Below are 24,201 nucleotides of genomic sequence, written 5' to 3' on the forward strand. Positions count from 1 at the left end.
CAACACTTTAGCCATTTCTCATAGTTTCTTGGAAATATAGTGAATTGATGGTTTATGTATTCTTTGAAGAAATAGGACTAAGACCATAAAATGTATAGAGAAGATAATGGGGTACCTTAGATTTCTGACAATAGCCAGGCAGAGGAGGAACTTATCCAGATGAGTGTTGCTTACTACAGAAAAAAAAATAGTTTTTATTTAAGTTGTGTCAATAACAGAAGAAGGGGTGAGGTAAAAATCTAAGATCAGAATGGCCTTGTCAAAACAACATCACTTTTATTATGTTCTTCGTGTATCTTCATATTAGATTTTCTCCTCACTAAATCTAAACTTTAATGGCATTTTGATTAAAAAAACAGTAATAAGTAGACAGTAGTTAAATGTCACTTATAGTACATAGAATATTTTGCCAGGTGTTAATTTGTCTGTGGACAGATTTTGTCACCGCAAAACTTTACAGCTGTATAGTTCAGATCAAAATATAGGCCACGTTTGAAAATTGGGTGATATGAGCAAGTCGGGGTAAGAGCTAAACAATAAGCTTCTGAAATAATCACTGGAAGCTTCTGTTCCTGGTGCATAAATGCCCACACACCATCTCTCTTAAAGGGGTCACCAACACACATGGCTGTTGAAAAATGATGAGCTGTCCACTGCAGCAGTGGTCAGCAGCTCCGCAGTGCTACTCTCTGCTAGGTTTACAGAATGTAATCAATATTTTCCTTAATGATTATTTCACAAAGACGCAACTCACTGTTAATCAGAATGTTTTTTTCCTTATGAATACACACACACTGGATCGGCACATGACTAACACACATAGGGTTGAGGGACTTCATTCTCTGCTCAGGACGTCATTATTCCACTATATCTTTACGTAGCAAATATATGTGTTGGCTGCTATTAATGCTCTGAATGTTGATTCCAGTTACTTTAATTTCACTGTAAAATGCCTGCATTAATGCATTTTGAAAAAAATCTTCTTTAGAGGAAATCTTTCACGATTCTGCAGAGCACCCACAGTATTTCATTTGATTTTAAAAGGACTGTCATGCAGGAGTCCCACTGCAGAGGAGGTTTTCACTGTCAGATCATGTCAGCAGTCTTTTTGCCACCAGAGGGAGTCTTCTTAGTCAAATAATATCTCCCAAAGGAGTTGACTCTTTATTCTGAACATCTGCTCAAAATTCACATCATCCTCACTCAAGCCCATGTAATGGGGATATTGATGTTTTGTTTATGCTGTTTTGTTCATGCACTGCACTGTTAATCAAAGTGACTGACTGACAGAATTTCACCAACACATATTTATCATGATGCCAATTCATTATTATTTGTCATTATTAGTCATGCAACTGTAATTTTTATTCATGCAGCTGGAAAGCCATTCCTCCTCTGTTTGACTTTATGGGGCTTACTGTTGTGGTGGAGCCCATCCGAGGAGCCCACATTAGTGGGGCAAAGCCCAATGTTGCAAGGGACAAGCACCAGCCTAGCCTGGACCACAGGCCTATAAAAGGCCATTTCACTTCGTTCATTTTAGTTTTCTGTACAACAACTACACGTGTTGAGCTCAGGCTCAGAAGCCCGTCCCATTCTCTGCATATCCATGCTGGAGGAGGAGGAGGAGGCGTGTAGCCCTTTTGTTACCTGTATTAGAGTACCTGGCTGTTGCAAGTTAGTAACATGGACTGCGTTTAAGGTGTCTTCAGTGAATAGAAACAACGAGCGATGTACAAAAGCTTTAAACAAAACAAGATCCACGGGGTTTGCAGGGCACTGCGAAATGCTAAGTGCCACTCGTTTTTTTTCTACCTGCATGGCGCAGAAAATGGGAATCGTTAATTAGGCTCTACCGTGAAAGTAAGGACGAATAGAAGGCACTTCCTCCAAGAACTCATTCACCTTTCAAGTCCGACCCTCTCTCAAGTTTCATTTTGGATCTCTCAACCACCATTCAGGTCGTCATCAGCATCTCACCTGTACTGCTGGGTCATGGATTTCACACAGACGAAGATTTCAAAAGCGCTTCATCTTCATGTCGCGGAAAATAGGCGGTATACGTGCATCTGGAAGGGTTAGGAAACCTGCCAATGTGAACGGAACGCGTGACCACTATTACATTGCATGGCCTCTGGACGAAGTGTTAACGATCATGCACAAACCCCTCCGAAAACGGAGTCTCTACGTGTTGCTGAGTTTTGGCATCATATACCTCAGACTCGGGTGAGTTTTCATTACCTGTGATTACATGCGCAGAGTGTTTTCTTTTCACATGAGCAAACCTGAAAACCAAATTCATTGCGACACTCTGACTATTAAACTATATACAGTAAAGCTTCGATTGCCCTCTGACCTCAGACTAAAGCATGATGTGAAAAAAATAGTTTTCAGCAAGTATTTTTTTTTAAATAATGATAATATTAATGATATCCAAACGCCCGCACCTGGGGACTGTGTCGCGCGTAAAAGTGTCAGATTTGGTGCCAACAGACAACAGAATCGATTCGTGTTCGCTATCAAATAACTGTTTAGTTCACCTCATGAGACCCATGCTCCATTTGTCGCGCAAGATAATTTGAGCCAGTGTAATTGCTCCAGATCCAGCTCACCCTGCATACCTTCATTAATAGCGGCAGACTGAGTTGTATTTCCACATTCCATTGGCCAGATGGAGTTTTTACCTGTTTTGCAATACCTCACCTTGGTGCATAAACACAGAAGGGCTTCTTATCCATTCTGTCGCTGTGCCTACTGCAGTGTCTCTCGAGCGTGATCGTGTTAGGACTCCCAGGTAGACAGCTATAGACTCGTGAAAATAAGTTTTTCCTAATTGTGTTCATACCGTGCATGCATGGCTCGACGGATGTTAGGCCTTCTCTACTTACGAAAGGTTGAGGGAAATAAAACACCCTGAAACTTAGGCTATAGCCTTCTTACACTTACTCTAACTTATTTTTAATTTAAATAATAACTTATAGTAACAAGTTACACGGTTATTATGCAACACTGCCTAGTTGACAAATTATGATCAGTGAAGGAATAAACCCACCAAGTAAATGTATGGTATTTTTTTCTGATACTTTTGCAGATAATGCATCAACATTACTGGCAACTTTTATGCGCCACTACATTTGCTTTCTTGAATAACTGTAACTGATTACGTGCATACAACATGAAGGCTCTAACACTGATTCCATAGTATTTTCGGAGATTCCTAGAGCCACAATGAACCAACAAAAAGTGTTAGCCCTCCCTGTGAGAACCGCATGTGGAGTGAAGCGTGCAAATGACTTCAAGTTCCACAGACGCTCATATCACATGACAGAAGCTCCCTATGGAGGAAAAGTCACCCATCTCCGTGTTTAGTGAGCCCGAGCAGTTAGCTCATTCCTTCCATCCTTTTACTAAATCTTTCATGGTACCCTCTTCATTTACAATGACTGGAGCCTGCAGGTGTTGAGTGAGAGGCACGATGCTGAGGCGATAAAAGCCTTCCACTCACTAAGCTCTATAGGACTAAATCTCCCAAACTATTTTATTTCTCTGCTCAGATCCAATCTCAGGCAATTTTTTTCAATACCTCACCTTTGGCAATCCTACAATCTAAGGGACCTTATTTTTCAAATGAACATTTGAATATTATAGGGTGACGGCCAACAAATACCATCGGAGTGCAACAGACAGACAGACAGAGCCGGATATTATAGACGTCTATAGGAAATAACATTTCCACGGGAAATAATAAGGTTTGCGGAACTCATATTTGAGTACCACTGAAATGCTTCATTTTATATTTCTGGGGAAATATTATAGGATAACTTGTTACAAGAGGACATAATACTGTATAGGTTCCAGGAATATCATAACCATATTATAGACATATCAGAAGAGGTAAGGATATTTATTTTCATCAGGATAATAACGCTTTATGCTTACTCTCACACACACCCATGCAGAAATATGCATATATGTCGTATTATTGCGTTAATATGACACCCACTTGTTGAATCAAAATGACTCATCCTGCCAAAGAAATGTGCAGATGTTTTTTTGCACGTGAAACGCTGATGATGTGTGTGAGGTTCAAGCAGCCGGCGTCTATGTTTGTTTATTTTTGGGCTGGATGGTGGGGTGGGTGTGGAGGGGTGTGTGGGGGGTGTGATGCTGAATGAAACCTCCTGCACGTCCAACGGGGATCGGATCAGTGTCACCCTATTGTCCCGTTGTGGCAAAGTGGGCGGATAGCAGTGTCTCTCCCTGCCCAATGGCAGGCACGACTCTCATGAGAGTGGAGAGAGGCACTTTTCTGCCATGCGAAATCCCTAAAACCATCATCATTCCGGCTCGGGAACCCACAGTACTGTGTAACAGCCTCTGCCGCTGAGAGATGACAGAGCCAATCTCAGCGCACACACGGCCTTGGGAGCTTGGAGCTGCGTAGAGCCACCGCACCATAGACACGGAGACGCACGGCACCACTTTTTGATTTTGTGCGAAAGGGACCTAAAACCGGGAATTAAAGGAGTTTTTTCATCCTGTCCGCGCCGTCTCACTCTATCCGAACGTGGCTATTTGCTCAATGTCATCATGATCATCTTCTCGTCGCGCAGTGTACTGCTGTCAGTCTATTATCCACAGATCTTCCTGATCCTGACGAGTGGCAGCTACCTGTAAGTTTGCGCCAATTACCGGGGTCCTTAATTAACTTCAGAGAGTGCGCGTGCTCATCCTCAGCAACACAAAGACGCGTGTGTTTGATTGTGCTCCCGTGCAGCTTTCCTACCGGACAACGGACTCTATTGCCTTTATCCTAATCATTAAACGCCGGTTCTGAGATTTATTTCTTTAGTTCACTACGTCCACAGATTGGAGATTCATTTGAACTTGTTTATATTGTGTCATCAGGCTGTAACGGCACAGGGAGCAGGCGTAGCAAAAATGCAACTGAAGCAGTAAATGTGATTTAATACTAGGATGTTTTTTCATCAGTAGAGAATGCTCATTAGTGGAAACCTTACCGGGGGAAATGATCCACGTGGGAATAAACTAATTAGATGAAAACCTGAACGCGCTAATGTGCCGTCTGCAGGCTGATGAGCATGTCTTGTGATTAAACAATGATGACTTGTATCTAGCTGTCTTATTGCAAATATTTTACAATATTTTACCAAACATTTTGGTAACTGCAACATGGATTCATTTTGGCCACAGAGTGGCAGAGATGTTCAAGACAATTGGATGCTGAGAGTCTGCCTTTTTTCCTGTGAGGAGAATTTAAGACAATATGGGTATGCGAGTATACCGTTAACCTGTCAGAGCGTGTGAAAGATTGTCTCTGAGCATTACCTCACCTCTGGTTCATTCTCAGTATTTCGATGTTATCATTTGAACCCACATCTTAGAATATCTGCCTGCAACATGCACGTGATTGACACTATAATGCGCTGCGGCTTTAAATTAAACGAGAATTACTCTTGCAGGAGAACACTGGCTTTCTTAAAGCTTCCAAAATAAATTACTCACCAATGCTCCCTCGCTCCTTTCTCTGCTGCCCGGAGACCCCAAACCTGATGCTGAAATAGATGCGGTTTTTGGTTTGCTGTTAAGTGGGCTACACTGCTAAGTATAGTAATGGCTTGCGCATTAAAAGTACAAACTATTGTTTGTTTAGATTATTTAAGTATGTTTTCTGCTGAGTATTAACCACAACATACGCAATGACGACAACATTTCTATATGGATTCAAAATATAGCCATGCCCCTTTCGCAGTGTCTTGGCTTGTTGAACTATTAAATGTGTAGCGTTGTGGGTGGTAAATGAGCCTTCAGCAAAAGGATCTGACCATGTAGAGCATTCTGGCTATTGAACATTTCGCACTCCACTATTGAGGAATTTCACACTTAGTGTTTCAATGGCAATAATCTGAGCATTTTCACTCTGCTTTATTAATATTACACTGGCCGAACCAGTGTGTGACTTGCATATAGTTAAAAACAGATGCTAAAAGTTTTAAAAATATAAATATATAAAATATAGTGTCACTGATCATCTTATTTGTAAATGAGCTGATAAAAGAGGAAATTCCTATTCAGCATTAAAATAACAGTTAATTTCCTGCTCTTGGAAAAAGAAGAGCATTTATCCACTTGACTTAACTAAGTTGTGTCTCAGGCATTTTTGAGAGTGCATTCCTCGGTAGAAGGTGCATGCCTGGGAGCTGAATAGTATGTCAGTTAGGTTCAAAGTGTTCCATGTGATGGAGTAGGTGGCTGTGAGCATGCTGTATGCCATGACGTAGACTACAGATTCTCTTAAGGCCAAACTACCCTGTGATGGAATCTGTATGCTCATCACTGCTCACACTGGTACTGGTTTGTTTTTTTCAGTCATGTTTTTCCAAAGAAATGAATTGATCGTCAGGTGAAACTGGCAGAGGCATCTGTTTCTCTGAAATTTATGTTTGATGTTTAGGGTGATGTATTTTTTGTTCACATCACACATTTTGTTATTCATATAACAGACAGTAAGCTATGTTTTTGTTTAAAGGCTCTCAAATTGTTAAGGAAAGGGATTAGTGTCACCTGTAGGTGTCAGGGCCAAAATCAGACATCAAATCTTGAAATAACATACAGTATAACACTTTTTTTTTTTTTTTCAAAGGTTTGCATATCATTTTGGAATTGCAATTTACAGGATCTGTGCAAGGCCCAAACTTGGCAACAATTCATGTCACCTGTTGCTTAGTAATTAACAACAAAAGCTCCTTCATCTCTTCATCACAGCTGCGTAGGACGCCGGTGACCAATGAAACACTGCACGCTTTGCATCCATTTATACATTAGATCATTACTGTAATACCTGATAGTTATACTCTAAGTTATACTTTAGAGTGGCTGTTGGCAGTCTATCTGATAGTAGATCTGTGACCGTGGGTGAGCTGTCCCCAAGCTGCTGGCGTACACACAGAGCATATGCTAAGCAAACAGAATCGCATTTGTGCACTTTGATGATTTCAGGGATTTAAAAGCTTAGCTCTGGAATTCTTCGTTTGGTGTTTAGGTTGCCGGTGGTAGATTGTGATTCTATGAATTAGCAGGTGAATGACATGAGAAAGAGCCAAGTGGGAGAGTTATCAGGAGTTCTGTTTGCCAGGAAACATATATATACGGTGTATATATATAGTATATATTTATGAGCTGTTGTATTAGCTTTAAAGCGCACTGAAGGTGCACTGAAGCCTCAAAAGTATTTTATTGCCTTTGGATTTACATAAATAAACCGGCTCCATTCACCCGTAACGTTCATTATGCAAGACAGTGAAGTTCTCCTGTTGCACATTAGCTATACTTGATTTAATGAACCAGACCTTTTCCTTTGTACAGACTACATGTCATTGTTGCCACGAACAACCACAAATACAGAAGGGGGTCACGCAGGGTCAGAACAGTTCAAGCCCGTTTAACAGCAGGGAGAGTGAAGAGGGTTCGAAAGAAGTAGCGGTCCGACTGTTAACTGCAGACACTCAATGCACCTGATGAATTTCTGTTGTTCATTTTGAGTTGTTTCATATTTTAAGTGATAGCCTTCAGTTAACAGTGTGGTGATGCAGATGTTCTGTCGAGAACCACAAGTTATGCTCTTTGTCTCATTAGCATCTTGCTTCTGTTTATTTCTCTCTCATTTATTTTGAAATTCACATCTTAGCGTGTTTATGTAACTGAAGCAAATCTTAGTTCAGTTAGCTTTTGTGTTCACTTTTAGAGCAGGGTTTGCAAAATCAACAGTATACACAATGGCCCTTTCCCTTTACTGTTGTGCGTTCCCCTGACTGCACGGAGAAGACCAAGAGAATGTGCGTAGCCCTCAGTCTAGAAACAGATACTCGTATCGCTGCAGTCAGGGTTTATTTGAACTCATGTGTTTGAAATTGAGATTTATGTGTTTCTGTCTTTGTGGAGAAACTCAAGCAACCAGCGGGGAAAGAGAGCATGATTGTCCGACAGCGATTTATAATCAACGATCATATCTTTGGTTTTAGTCAGGGTTCTCCTACCGAGATCACTGTGAACCAGAATCCACAGAAATCATTGTCTCTGCTTTCAGTGTCTCTCCCCCTCGCCCGCTCTTTCTCTTCATTCTGCTTTTCGCTGACACACAACTTGCCTGCGTTAGTTTGCCCTGTTTGTGGTGAGGCCTTTGGAGGTCGACGTCATACTTCAAAGCTGGTGTTTGCCTCTGCACTCTTTTATGGCTCCCCCATCCCTGACATGTTTGAAAAGTATGTATCTACATGGTTTCAAGGGCTATAAACAGAGTTGTGGAGAAAGTCAGCGCTTTGTTTAGCTGTAATCTGCTTTGGCTTTCTCAGCGGTTGCAAAGCCATCCTTAACATATGTTTTTATATTATCACATCGAGTGATCAGATGTGTTGACGTCTCCCTGAGGATTTGTGTCATTTACTTATACAGCACATTAATACTCTACGAATTAAGGCAACTGGTGTTGAAAGCCACCATATTTTCCGTTTCAAACCAATCTTAGGATGTGGCTAAAATAAAAACAGTCTCTTGTGAAATTTATAGGCAGCACTTTACACCCTGAATAACTTTCACACACATAATCACACAAATCATAAAGAATAATATTTTATATTGTGACGTTTGGCTTTAAATCAAACCCTGCATCTGCATCCCAAGACACTGAGCAAGTGTATATACTGTATTCGCCAAATAGTCAAGACTGGCAACTATTCATGCCACTATGTTACTTAACAATTAACACAAAAACCCCAACTCATTACTCAAACTCCCACCATCCAAACCAATGTGGAGTGGCGTTGTCAGTAGTCAAATAAATATCTTGTTTTCTCTCTCTGGGCTCTTTTACCAAGTTTCCCTGTACTTTATGTTTTTTTAAGTTTAAGATTGATTGAGTTGAGTTGATTTACCTCTAATCCATTAAATAGCAATACTTTAATGCAGTACAGCTTTCACTTCACTACGGAACGTGTATCAATCACTGGCTGAATTGAATCCTGTTCTGGAGAGTCTCACATAAATTAGTCACTCTGACCATCCTCTGGAATTTCTAACTGAATCTGTGTTTGTGTGTGTCTGTGTCCGTTCATGTGTGTGTGTGTATGAACGCATGTGTGCGTGCGTGGTGGTGCGTTTCTCTTACTTTGCAGGGCCCTGTCCTCGGTTGTGGCTCTGGGTGCCAACATCATCTGCAACAAGATTCCCGGGCTGGCACCTCGCCAGCGGGCCATCTGCCAGAGCCGCCCGGACGCCATCATTGTTGTGGGTGAAGGTGCCCAGATGGGCATCAATGAGTGTCAGTACCAGTTCCGATATGGACGCTGGAACTGTTCGGCGCTAGGAGAAAGGACAGTCTTCGGTCAGGAGCTGCGAGTAGGTCAGTCTGGGTTCTATCACAAAAGGGAAAGGTCACATTTTACACTTGTCTGTGTATTTCTGTGTGTTTCTATATGGCTTTCCTTGTGATAACCTTTTTGAGCTTTAGCTGCCAGAGTGCGGATATTTTTTGCATTCCATTTGGTGACAAACATTTTTTTAGTTAGGATTGTATTTGGGTTTATGTACATTCAGAGCTATATTCTTTTTGGACATGGTCTTGTTAAGGCAGCTTCAAGTTAAAAAGTGCCCCGGTTACTATGTGTTAGGATTTTATAATTCAATTAAACACAGCTCTGTGTAGGAATGACACAAAATACGCTGGAATAGTTAAAGATAGAAGGAAGGGCCACACAAATAGGTGGACCCGCTTTTATTGATATTAGACTAATTTGCAGTAACCAAAAAAAAGAATCTACAAAGCTACATGCGTCTAAAATGATATAAAAGATATTACATGCAATGATGCAGCCATAAAGATGGCACCTTAGTCTTCAGTTTAAGCGAAATACTGTTTCAGTGACGCACTGGAAAAAATCGACACCAGCATGTACTCTATATGAGACGCTGTGTTTAGTATGGAATCATATTTTTCTAACTTTGAACCTGATTAAGGTGAATTTTAGGGGAATATCAAGGTTCATGAGGTTAATGTTTGGAATGTTGTGTGAGGGATAAGGTGATTGATTTAGAGAAAGGAATGTTATCAGTGATAGATCTTCTCAAGTGCTTGTGCCTTGTTCACAGTGTATCATTAAATGAATAATTGAACACCGATACTATCACAAATGGTGTGTGTATGTAGGACGCAAAGCAGAGGATAGAGAACTTTTATAGCTGCGTGTGATTAGTGATTGTCATTTGGTAATGATAATGAAGCTGACAATAATAATAAAAGTGAGTGCAGTACGTCCTGTATTATTATTATTATTTTCTTCTTGAAGCAGGAATATAAGTTACAAAATACTCATTTCAAGCCATCATATTGTCTCAGTTTTAAGAAAGAGTACAAGAGAAGTATCAAAAATGCGGTACCACCCCGACCCTCTGAGCCCCATGGAATATGGCTCTTCCCAAGCCAAACCCAAGCTGCACACATCACACAGTCAAAACTCAAACCAGCAACACACAGTCTCTTTGACTCTCTATTGTATAACCATTTGCGTTGGCATTGCTCGAGAGGACTTCATACACTGCTGATTCCAGCCCATCTTAGTTGTCCTCTTTTCAATTGACATGTTGTATTTCTCCAGCATGCTCTGGTTTCTGTTGATGTAGAATCTGCAGCGAGACTGTTGGTTAGCAGCATGCCGACCATTGCTGGCTATGCCAAAGTTTTGGAAAAGCTACCGAAAGGCACTGAAGCCCTAATGGGGAAAACGTATGGTTGAAAAATGATATCGCAAATGAGGAGACAACTAATGGTGTTATTGCAAAGAACGCTTGTCGAACCAAAATAGATGGACACATCTGTTGTTAATCGGGCTAAATTGGTTGTGTCCATGCCTGGCTATGCATATACATGAAGAAAAAGACCTTCAGCAGACAAACATTTACATTTACGATGCTTTTGTTTGAGAGACTTGGCTCTCCGCAAACCTCTTCTGCATCACTTTTGTTTTACAGGGACTTTTATATATTTCCTTTCATTTAGAAGATGCTTTGTTGCCATTACATTGCGGTTGGGCTGTGCATTTAATCCAGTGGCTCTGTTAACAATCACTCCTCTTAAGGAGTAGCTGAATTAGCTCCAGCTCCCTCTCCAAAAGCATTTTTTCTTTGTTGTGAATGTGGTGCTTTCTTTTGTAATGGACCTCATGTTGTTTTCCTCCCCTTTTCTCCTCCTTTTAGCCTGTTCTTTTATGCCCTTTTGCAGGGCATAGAGATTTAGGAACGATATTAAGCACTGGTTCATCAGAAGCATCTGTGTGTCTAATAGTTTTGTAGCACTGAGGTTTGTGTTTTTACGTATTATATTGTTTAACTAAAGCATTGAATAGCAGCTCTAATTCTCTAATGGGGATGTGGTAGCATCTCATGTTTGTGTATTTGATGTACACACTTATGGGGGCTCTTCTACTTTTGTCAGTGATGCAACATCTACAACCCATAGTGGTGTCATCTGAATTTCCTGCTTGCTTTGTTTGGTTTCCATAGTGGATCTGCACAAATAAATGCTTCATGCGCCCGCGCTGAGCACATGACTGTTGGTGTCCAGTTCTGGTTGGAGAGTGATGACTACCGGGGCTTGCCATGATTGTCCAATAATGATGGGACTTGGTGGCCTTTTCAATAAAGTATTCCAACGATGACGTCTTCTTTTAGGCCAATGTGGAAATTGATTTCGCTCATGGTTCCCATGACAGACTTGCAAAGACATTGATTTAGGTTTTTGTTGAATAAAGATAATAACCAGCAAACAAAAGACAGATTTTTGTTCTACATGATAATCACCACAAATCTGCAATTCTGTTGTCACATTTAAATCACACATGCAGGCAATATAAAGTAAATATAAAGCTAAAATGTAGATTCTTGTGAAATGTTTTTATGTTGTATTTGTTAAAAGAAAGAACACATCTGGCGGAACTTACAAACTGTAATGTTCTATTGCCTCATCTGTGTGTCATTGGCACCCTATAATCTCACTCTGTAGCTCTGTTCTTGATCATTTGTGAGAACAGTAACAGGGATGCAGATTCTTCCTCTGTCCTTCGAGTGAGTAGATTTATTCCTTCACTCCACAGGGGCAAAAGGGAGATCATTTTGCATCATTTTTGTCTCTTGACAGCTTTGGCATATTATGTGGAACCCATGGCTGTACTGAGGCGCACACAGCAGCTCTTTGTCCATCGGGTTGGTAAACTGTCTAAACAGAGGCTTAAGCATTGGTTTTGTGATTAGGAAGTGGGTTCATGGTTTTCAAAGTTAACACTAGCCCTAAAGAGCTTAGGTGCTAAAATTATGAGTAACAGTAGCAGTAACTGTAAAAATGATAAGTTCAAGTACAGTCTTTACATTTTTGTGAATCATTTCTGTCAATAAATACACTGGAAAGTGACAAATTGAAAAAAACAACACACACCCAATCCCTCACAAATATTTTTTAATAAATGTGTATTTAAAAAAAAAAAGAAGTTCCAGTGAACAATACATTAACTCACTGACTGGAGCATTCATTGCACAGAAATTAAAGTGTGAAGTATCGAATTGACTTGAACTGAGTTGAGAAATCCTTTCCCCACAGGGTGTTAGATCATTCGGGAGACATGAATTATGACAAATCTCTTTTAAGCGTCTTTTCAGCTTGCGCAGGTATGTTAATGTTACCTGATGACTGAAATATGAGGTTTATTGTTTGATATTGCACATTTAATTAAGTAGTAATTAAGTAGTAAGTAGTAAAAGTAGATTAATGATCTGATGGTTGATTACAACAGCAACAGACTTTAAGACTTGACAGCATAGTTGGAAGGACAACACACAGACTGTGCTCAGCACTTAAAAGAGACGTGTGGGTATAAGAGAAATGATGCACTAATAAAACCAAGCTGGTATCAGCTGTGCCACCCACATTCACCATCTTTGCTTACCAGAAATAATAGTGTGTTGGCTATTCCAGTTGACCTTCTACAATGATCGACAGTCAGGTTTGTGTCAAACAGTACATTCTTCCCCCATACCGATCTGGTTATGTGGCTGGTGGTAGTGTCCTCTGATGTGCCCAGATACGTTCTATACGATCGTATTAACCATATGTTTTTGTGTCACAGCAGGGGTGTAGCGATTGAGAGTGATTGTGAACTTAGTATTGATGTATATCATCCTGGAGTAATATACAGACTTTTAATTTGCAGTTCCTTAAATGATGGCTGTATTAGCCTTTAGAGCATCATAGAGAGTTTCACACATCCACAGTTTCCCTGCTTTACTATTAATTGAGGATTAAGCCTTTTCTTCAGTATATCAGAATAATTGTGTTAGCATGAAGACACATAATTGTTAAAGTTGAACTCTGTGGCTGTTCTCCCTATACTTTTTTTTATTCATTTATTCATTTATTTCTCTTTTATTTTTGGGCAGTTTTCAGAGGACAGATATGAAATGTGGTGAGAGAGAGGGGGAGACATGCAGCAAAGGGCGGCAGGTCGGGGTCGAAACCCGCGGCCGATGCGTAGAGGACCTTCAGTCTCTTTACATGGGGCGACTGCTCTAACCACTGAGCCCCCAGCCCAACCCAGTTTTCCCTATACCAACCAAGCCATGAGATAGACTGCTGGATACATGTGTGTGTCGCGTCTTGAGGCAGCGGGATGAAGCTCTCCACTACTGTAGGTGGGAAGGCAGTTGGTTGGGATCTGACAGTGCTCGTTCAGTTTAGCAGTGTCCCACTAGGTCATCGTGGAAGACCACAGAAGCCACAGCTACTGCAGAACTCCACTGCCAAAAGTGGGCGATGTAACGTTTTCTCTCAACACCTTACTGCCTAGCTGCCATCAGCTCGCACACGACATTCTCAGTTGTGATAGTTTCCAGTGTTTGTTGCATGAGATTGACGATGTAACTAGGTTTTCTGACCATGTCTGTATATATTATGGAATTCTTTAGCATGGCATATGAAATCATGGAATACACCCCTTCAACAAAATGTTCCAATCCCTTCTCCGAATCTGCAAATTCCCACATCATCATAATCAAGTACAGGGGAAAAGCTATTCCCGTTCTGCTCCCATTTAAGTTTTTCATTCAAATCCCCCCAAATTATGAACACTAAACCTTTCCCCCCGCTCTGTGATCCAGTCTTAGTTTTGGACTGGAGGGAGGAGATGTCGACATTTTTTCAAGAACTAAAGATCAGCCGACCGCAAGTCTAATGCATTCTCTCTGTGCTGCCTGCTCTTGGAGGCAGTCCCTCTGTTCTGGAGCTTCTCCATAATATTACATTTGCTTTCCAAGAGAGCACACATTAATAGTTGGGTTATTGAGCATTACAAAGCTAGAGATATCTTCATTCGACAAAGGTAATTTAGTATCAAGGCTTGCCATTTGATATGAATTTCACTCTTCTAGTGTAAACAGAAAAAAAAGTGTATTCAGTTGAGAAGATAACTTCTGCTGGCTCTGTCACTGTCGCGTGACACCCTGCTGAACACAAGACTTGAGGGTAGATGGATTGATGGAAAAATGAAAGCATCCCCTTTCTTGTTGCAGCTCTATCCCTCACCAGTGTCTCTGTTTTGCAATGAGCATTGGCTCCATTATTATGCTCTAACTGACAAATTGAAGAACAACACCATAAACTCGCAGTGAGATTTGAAACTGGCAATTTTAGTGTGTCTCTGTTTCCTCTGCAAAAGCAAATATAGCAGTCTTCTCCTTGTGCCCTATGGTGTTGGCATGACTTAGTACTTTCAGTCTGTAAAAATGTGGAATGAATTATCCTGTGCTAACAGAAATGGGTGTTATTGAGGAGCTTGTTGCAGTCTAATAAGAAGTAATAATGAAATTAGAGACAAATCCATCAGCGAGTCAGGGGGAAAGGAGAGGGTTTCAGGATTTGAATGGCCAGCGTGGTCAATCCTCCAATCATAATACTTGGCCTGGTTTCTGGATGAATCATTCTATTTTAAATATTTCTGTCAAGACTGATCCCAGGGCTGTGATTTGTTGATGCCTTTGTATTATGCGTGTTTAAGTGTGTCCACCCACGCGTGAAGTGCATCGAAAGCCCCATGTGGTTTCTGTTACACATCTTACATAATAAGTTGAAATGTCTTATAGATCCAACCAGTGATCTTTGCCCCGTACCTCAACTTTTACACACAAACAGTATCATATGACCATGCTTTATTTTCCCGACACATTATTCCAATGCACAACCGCGGTGATTAAGGTTTTATCAATCAATTCAATTACTGCTGAATATTCATACTTTTTCCTCCTTTAACATTATGTTTTGACCTAACTTAAGTCTCATCTTGTGTACCATCAGACATTCCTTTGGTTAACTACCTGAAATAGAGATGCCCTTCACTTAAAAGACCTGCTTATGAACACCTTACAGCTCTGTTCAAATGGCAGTGCACTTGATGTCGGCGATTAGGGCTTGAAAATGGACACCTTTCAACGGCTACACTCAGCATCAAAGGCCAACACTGGCCCTCTTGTCATAAAATGGCCTGCTCTGGTTACTCTCTGTTTGACTTTCCAGCCCGTTTGTCACCGTCCTGATTCATGCTTTTCATCTGAAAGAGGTTTCTTGTTGTCCCTGCAGTGAAATATTACAAAAGTTCAATCATTCTGCCTCTGGCCCATTGCACAATAATAGATCCAGCACTTGAGCAGGTGAGCCTTTTGCTACATAGAGAATACTGCAGTTTTTTAGCAGTGTCATAAACCATAGTTTGTAGTTATTGTAGATTGATATGCATTGTTTTATCAATGTTACTTTGAAACAAAAGGGCTTTTCATAAAAGTGAAGTGACCTACATCCTACCTCTCTGCCTTCCCCTCCCTCTCTCTCTCTTTCATTTTCCTCAGATAGGTACTGAGTTATTGCCTCAAATGCGTCATGAATAGAAACTCAGGATGAGAAACTTGATAAGAAATGTCTATCTGAGTAGTTACCAAATCAAATGTGATAAAATTTGGAGGCTTCAGCTGAAGGGAGGTTGGAGAACCTCTTTTATAGTATAACCTCCCAGCCAGTCACTCCCTCCCTCCTCAATCGTTCACTCATCTCTCCTTGAAGCCCAGAATTTGGTGAAGGCAGTAAGCGATCCACCTGCCAGGGCTGCAGGGGCCAAACCAGCGTCTAGTCAGATAAAGGACATTTAAGTCAGCAGGTTCATTGAAAACCACTTGTGTGGAAAGAACTCCCGGACAGGCACATACTTGATTGGGAGCTGGAGATGCAGGACTCCTTTGAGCTGAGCTCCTTCTCAGAGGAGGGGAAAGGTCACTACAGGCAGATAGAGCCAGACATAACTCAGGGTTGAGGTCAGTTTATGTATCCCCAGTTCAAACAATGGAGAAGGATAAGTGCAAAGAGGATGTGGTTGATAGATGTTTTTAGATTTTGGTTTAGTGTTTTGCATTCCACATTAAAAAAAAGTAGAAGAATTTGTGTAAGATTTTTTGAAGGTTTTGTCTTTTTATGTTTGGATGAAGTGTGTCAAAGACAATAGATGCACAGGATTTTGGTTTTATGTCTTAGACTATTCTAAACAACAGAAAATCTGTGCATAGTGCATTTATTTTAGATTGTGAGGTTCTTAAATCAAAAGGACTGGTCAATCAGATGTCTCTTACTGAAGTTAGTTCTTTGGCATTTCCCACCACTTTAACTCATGTTGTAACAGAAGACAATGGCCCAAAGAGTCACAATGATTTGATACATTTCATTCAAGTTGAATGTAAAAACATTACAGCGGCAGTCGTAGTTAATAATCATGACCCTTATCTTTTATTTATTGTTGAAGGCCTAAAATAGCTACTCATTTGCTTTTTTCCCCACATATCCTGCATTTATCCTCTCATGTGCTGCACTACACACTCCTGGTTTGAGGACAACAAAATACTTGCAAATTATAAATGCATTGGCGGAGCTCCTTCCCCTTCTCGGAATCAGTTGATGGTCATTTGTGGTGAAATCATATCCCCGCAGAATGCAAGTACAACATCAGGGTCCAACCTAAGGCTAATAATGAACGGACGAGAAAATCTATTCAAATGACCATGTGGTTCCATTTGTGCTTTGTTTCCTCATTTTGACAAAGTAAAAGGAAATGCAAGTTGAAATATTAATTTCGACCATCTGAACTTCTTCAACAAACTCCTTTTAAATCATGTGATGCCTTCTTAAAAACATATATCAACTACAGGATAAACATTCTTTCCTTGAAAGCAAATAAGTCAGACGTACAATGTAACTGTCTAGCCACCTAAGTTGTCCACGTGCTTGATTGAAATTTTAAAGAAGAAAGAACAAGTCCATAAACTCAACATATTTCTTTGTTTTTCATATTTTAAAGGCATCATTATCATCAGGGAGAGAGGCTTCACAGTTAAATTCCTCCTCAAAAAAACTAAGACATTAGCATGTCTTACATATGAGCTTAGTGAGTTGGCTAGGAGTGTTATACCCAGGACTAGTGTAATAAAGACAGTCAAAAACTCATTCTTCAAAACTGGGCTTTTTCAACAGCACACAATTGGGTGCTTTGACACTGGTGAACTCTCCTAAAGTACCATCAATCATCTCACTGCCGCCGAGGTTTTTCCCTTTGTGGGATTAGTTCCTTGTTGGTTGTATAGCCTTCAGGCACATTGTGGTTATCAACTCAGATATGTAATCATTCACCCGATTCTGTTATCCCGCAGGCTATAGACTAAAAAAAAAATATTTGTCATTGTCATAAAAGGATGTTATATCGTGCCTGCTATCGTAAAAAAAATAAAGCTAAAATATCTCTAGTACATCGTAGTGCTGAGCTACCAGCCAAACTGCAGATTCACTCCCAGGCAGCCAAGTGCTTTGCGGATAACAGCGTGGAAATGATGCGTGCATTGTGTTATGGTGGAACGGTGGTGGATAAAAGGCCTATTTTTCAGCCCATCATCATGTGGGTAGCCGTAATCCTCTGCCCTTCCCTGTGTGAGTCCAGAGAAACAGAGCAGTCGTATATGTGTGTGTGTGTCCTAATGTGTAGGATGTTTCCCCTAACTTTTATCAGATAGGGGAGTGTGATGTGTTGTTGTTCTATGATGTGTGGGTTGTGGTCATCATGGCTTGGTAAAGGTCATCTCTTACTCTTTTTCTCCAAATTTTTCGCCTCACATCCCCTGCCCACAACATGTGTCTGTATCTAGGGTGGGGCCTCTCGTCCTACGCGACCAAACAGCGCTATCATCGCCAGGCCCCTTGTTCATTCATCAGCTCTGTCTCTGTCTCAGACTGTGTGGGTGTGTCGGGAGCTGGGGTCCCTCTCCTTTCCCTCACCCCTCTCTTACTCACTCACTCTCTCTCTCTCTCTCTCCTGCCCACCCACTGTCTGTCTGCTGACGTGGCCCGAGGTCGTTCTGGGCCCTAGCCCTCGGGCCCCTGTGTATGTGTGTATATGTGTGTGTGTTACTCGCCCCTCTTGCAGCGCTGTGTTATCGGTGGGATCTGCGTCTGTCTGTGTCTGCCAGTGCTGCTAGACGCAGGAGGAAACAGGATGCAAGAGGATCAACTGTAATCTCACAGTGCGCTTTGTTCCACACAATCCCAAGCCGATCACTGTATTCTCTACACACAGGGCCGCCACTGGACATTTACATGTGCCAACAATCACACCGCTACTGGCCCACTTAGGTGAGAGCTCAGAGGGAGTGAGAGTTAGTGGGTTTGGGGAAAAGAGAGGATGGACAGGATGTGAAGCTTTATTTGAGGGTTTGATGAATATAAACGAATATGGAAATGTTAGGTTTGGAGGTTTCTTTTGTAATGACAAAGGAAACATGACTGATTATAGTGATGGTGATAATGATATCTTCAATGATATGATGTGGGAGTTATGTTCCTACTGAAGATGAAACAAAGTCAAATGGTATCAAAATTGAGGAAAATCCTCAACATTGTCCTCAAATGAACTTGATTATTACTGTGTACAGCGCATACAGTCCTACATTTCCAGATTTGAGCAGGTAAGGTCCTCATTTAGTCTCATTATTAGGATGAAAGGGTGGGAAGAAGGATTTGTGCCTGTTTTAGCAAGTCTCGGTATTCAGTCAAAAAGCTTTATCTCCACCTCAGGGAGATCAGGGAAGAAAAAGGATGCATATGAAATGTTTTCTGCCAGCCAAATTTTCTATGCCTGGGAGGCAGCTTACTTAGATTCTCAGCATTTAATACCGGCAACGTTAAATACCCTCATAATTGTTTTAGCTTTAGTGCTTAAAGCCCTCCTTATTATACAGTATGAATCAAACTCGGGACCCTACAGTAAGCGGCTGTGCCAAAGCGTGTCACTTCCCCAGCTCCATGATGTGAGTACACGGAGAATGTGGAGCCTAGTTCTGGTAAAACAATATTATTTTATTGTACAGGAACACGGCTGTGCTAATTCCTCAAGCTGCAAACCTCACAGACCACAACTTTGTCTATAATTTGCTGGGAGCATATGTTCATAGCAACGGTACATAACGCGGAACGGAAAACAGTAGTAGAGAGTGCATTAGTCAGTTCAGTGATTGGTATACAAAGCAAGGGGTTTTCCTCTAACTTTCTTCCCCTTCCATGGGGCCCTGGAGACACGGTTCCAGCGCCAGCAAGGCATTGGTTAGAGCTTGTTTTCAGTGTTTTGGGTGTCATAACTTTATTATATATGTGCAGTCTGTTCATAGAGTATGCAGGAACCTATACAATCAGTGCCCAAAAGAATTTCATATTCTATTTGATTCACTCTACTCCTGAAATTTTATTGGTGTCTTTCATATTGTGAATTTATTTCGCTATATAACGTTTTAGCTTTTTTAAATGAAGAGTCTGGAATTTCTTGGCTTAAGGATTTTCACTTTATGAGTGGAATTGCGGCAAAGAGGAGAGAGAAGGGGTAATAAGTAGAAAAACCTTAAACAGGATTTAGTTTAAAGTCAGTGAATCTACATGCAGCTCCAGAAACAGTAATTTTAACTACTTTGGTTATCTCCCTATCCACCTTAAAATATAGTGGGCTGGTAATTGATGCAAAGTGGTGGTGAGTTTTGAGAATTTTCAACTGCTATGTCCCCTATATTAAAAAAAAAGGTTTCTTGTCCTGTTTTTAATATACTGTCAGTCAACATCTCCAACAGTGTAGAGACCCCTGGCCACCAGCAGGTGACACTTTTCCCTTTGTTCACTGTAGTGTCATTTGTCTGTGACAGGATGTCCTTGTGCTTAATGGATATGAAGCTCTAAAACTCCAGTGTATTGTTGTGTTGTTGAGATTTCATTTCTTATGCAATCCAATCCTCCTCTGTCCCCGGGGTGTGAGTGCATGTCCGGGATGAGGGGGCCTTTAAAAAGCTTTCCCCTTCACTGCTCCACCAACAGGCTTGGCTTGTGTTAAGAGGCCATTCAACTGCACTGCTGGGCTCTGCCGGTCTGTGTGTGTTTGTGCATGTGTGTGTTTTCCTGTTGCTTGGCAAGACCCATTCCAGCCTAAACTACTTCTCTGCAGCCCTTTTCATCTGCTGAATTCCTCCCTCATCCTTTTACTATATATCCGGTCGCCCTCACCTTTGTGGCAATTAAGTTGTGTCTGTGCTGCGGTGCTCTTACAGCATGCTTCACTACCGCTCACATGGGCCACAGACCTTTGTATGATCTTCTGCAACGTTAACTGCTAGAATCAGAATCAAGTTCTATGCACACAGACATTGAATTTGAAACTGGTTGTCAGTAGCTTTTTCAGTGCCAGAATCTAGACATTAACATACGGCTAACAAGATTTAAAAAAAGCTAAACAAGCAAAGCATGTACAGTAGCTTCTCTGTACAGGTGAATTTAGTCATGGCAACCAAAAAAAATACAAAATGGTATTCAGAAAGTAAGGTATAAGATGTAACATGGTGGGATCAGTTTAGATTTCAGGCCTTTATCATATGATGTAAAGGCGTATAATACAATTGACCTTTGGTTGTTTTTTGGACTGAGCAGCGGCCTCCACAGCCCCATGTGCAAATCCCCTCAGTATATCTTTTCCCTTTTCTCTTGTCAACAACATAACCTAACCATGGTCTGTAAGTGGTGAAGAAAGCGAGGCCCTTTGAGGTCAGCTGCAGTGTTACTACGTACATGAGCTAGCCTATACACTAGCACTGCCTGCATACATGAAGTGTCGTCGGTTGTAAATCTCCTATGCTGTGTCATGTGAAATTTGTCTAGTGGTGTGCCTGCCTCCGGCTCTAAACACAGATTGCCGTTTAAGCGGCGAGCCACTACATCCAGGGATTTCTTTTTGTGTCCCAGTTTCGGCAGATGGTCAAAAGACGCGACAAGCACTGCAGCAAGGGCCGGTGTCCAAAGTGATGTGGTTAGTCAATGTGAAGGCCAAGGCATACTGAGTCAGTAACTTACATTATATCTCTGGTTTTAGTCCCTGACACAGGGGTTTAACAGGATACTTTATACTTGTTTATGAATGCTTGTACCTGTTCTGAGTGAACCAAGGCTGATCTTCTTTCCTACTTTCTTGGATAGTGTAGCAGACACTTGCCACTAAACTCCATTAGACATCTGGTTTAATATTCCCCCATTCTTCTCTCCTGGATGTTTCCAAGTTCATTGAGGTTTTTCTGGTCACTCCAATGTTCCACTGGCAGCTAGCGAGGCTATCCCAGGGTGGTTCCTCCTGGAGGGCTGTCAGGACTCTGGGGCCAGCCTCTGTAGGGCTTTCAGCTGCTGTTATGGGTGCTTTTTCTCCTCAGCATTTAAACAACCGCATGGCTGTTCAGCAAAGCAGGGCCTTCGTTTCCTGAGGGCTCAGGAGTAAAATGATGTTTCGCACACAACATCCAACACAAGACAGAGGGCATTGTTATATGAAGCGTCCTTGGTTGTGGTTATATTATTCTGTTTGTCTTGTTTTTGTGATCTCAGAACTTTGGGGTCTTTAATTTCAGTTCACATTTGGGCCCCAAAATACAATTGCTATTCATCATGCATTTTACTTAATTTGTAACAATAAAATAAGTGACAAACATTTCAAACATTTGTATCAAGCCAAGTGAAACTTTTTAAACCCACCAACGGAAATTAAGTTGCAGATTAGGTATACAAACACATTCATCATAACAATCATGATCACATAATGCGACAATCTAGACAGACCACAGGGACAAACAGTTCAAATGAATGAAGACAGAAGGCATAAAACAGCGAAATGCCAAATAAAACTGCAACAAAGTAGAGTGAATAACTTTATATTATTGACTTAAAGAATTGTCACACATAATGAATTAAATAGGCAAGAGGGAGATTTATTGCTCCATAAACAAGGATATTTATACCCAGCATAAAACATATTTTAGAAATCCGATTTCTGATGTCTTTTTTGGTTCATTGCACAAAGAAAAAAGGGTCTTGATCGCCACAGCTCCATGGCTTGTGTAATTGGCTTTCATTATGGCCAGGCAGTCTTGGCAGTGCCAGACCCACCAGGGGGTGACAACCAGTACAAGCCCCATCATCATCATTTTCCCCATGAGCAGCACAACTCAATGGGCCCAGAAATGGGCATGCATCTATGGCTCAGGGAACCACCCTTTCTCTGGAAACTGCCTTTATCCTGTTTTAAACATTACAGTGACGCTCTGTTTATGCGTCTATGTGCAAATGTGTTTTTAACAGTGTATGTGTGTGAGGGTGGAGGGTAATGTGAGTGTGTTGTGTATTTTTATTATGTGGCTGGTCACTGAGTATTTGCGTGCATATGTATGCGTGTGAATGCACGTACATTATGGTTGCTCGCCTCCATCTGTACATGTGTGTGAGGTGGGGGCAGCAGAATGTTACCACAAGCTGGTGGGGCACAGCTCTGCTGCTAACCAAAGAAGCAAGTGGTTGTGAGTCAGTCCCCACCAGGCAAACCTGTGGCCGTGGTATTAGCTCTGCTGCACTCGTGCCAAGATAGGAAATTAACAGTGGCTTTGGGTGAAAACGTCTGTGAGAGTTCAGAAAAGGCCCCTGAGACTAGAATAAGAGGTGCAAAAAAATCTTGGAGGAGGAAGAGGAAATTAAATAAAAAAACAGCTGTAAATGACTGCATATAAGCAGCTTACTTAATGCCTGAAAGCTCCGTAAAATTAGCCAATAGGCAAATATAAAACCCAACAGATAAGTAGATTTTACTATTCTGCTTTATGCAAAGCAGTCATGCCAAAGCTAGACTCAAGCTAACCCTAGGTGCCTTGGCTGTACTGTCTGGGCACATTAAATTAAGTAAAATAAGCAAAGATTTTATGTCTAGTAACTTCTAAACATTTTTAAAGTTTATTTGGTTAAGCAAAATGACACAGGCCATACTGAGGTATGTTTGTGTTTTATTTCTATATAATTTCCACTTTATTGTTGTACGTCGCTGATGCAGATGTAAACATTTCCTCTATTTGCTAATTTTAGGTCATTTTTTCTGTTTTTGGTGGACTTGTGTGTTTGTATGTCTGGAGTATCTGACAGTTTATTTACTGAATGCACTGAATGTTTACAACATGTATTTCTTCATTTGGTATTTCACCAGGTTGCAGCTCCCTTTTGCACAAAGTTTTGCATATTTGTTTAAACTCCTCAATTTGAAATCATGTAGTAAATCGGTCACATCTGACATGTTTGATCATGTTACTGCCAAAAAGTCCAGTACAGTGCAGTACAATTTTACTGGTTCACCAAAAACTCATAATGCATCAAAATGATTATAGTTCTTCTTACTAAATGTTACTAGACATTACATATACATAAATCAGTCTCTAATGAAGTTCTGACCACATAGGATTTGATATATCCTTTTCTCTTAACACACAAATCTTCTGCAGTGCATATTGGCATTGAGTCGCAAAGTCCAGAACACTGGAGTTGCGGTTTAGATCTGACGTAATACTGTACAGTGAAGTTTGTTGCCAAACTGATCTTTCAAGCTTCCTGGCTGTTGGCTGTTTCTATGAAAGCCATTGAGGAAATGACAACTCAGCAAGGAGATTTTGGCTTTGTGAAGTACATAAAAAAATGCATTTTACCTAGAGAGATTCAAATAACTGCAACTG

General features: G+C 41.0%; 1 protein-coding gene across 1 annotated transcript in view; it reads left to right on the forward strand.

Moving 5' to 3' along the window:
* Positions 1–1,756: 1,756 nt before the first annotated feature.
* wnt7bb (wingless-type MMTV integration site family, member 7Bb) overlaps positions 1,757–24,201 on the forward strand; it is a 31,666-nt gene continuing 9,221 nt past the window's right edge. The window contains exons 1-2 of the mRNA XM_083916271.1: positions 1,757–2,226; positions 9,192–9,418. Of these exons, the coding sequence (XP_083772397.1) occupies positions 2,039–2,226; positions 9,192–9,418 (415 nt within the window). The 5' untranslated portion in view covers positions 1,757–2,038. The remainder of the gene's footprint in view (positions 2,227–9,191; positions 9,419–24,201) is intronic.

The sequence above is a fragment of the Echiichthys vipera genome (genome assembly GCF_963691815.1).
Source record: "Echiichthys vipera genome assembly, chromosome: 7".
Classification (NCBI taxonomy): domain Eukaryota; kingdom Metazoa; phylum Chordata; class Actinopteri; order Perciformes; family Trachinidae; genus Echiichthys; species Echiichthys vipera.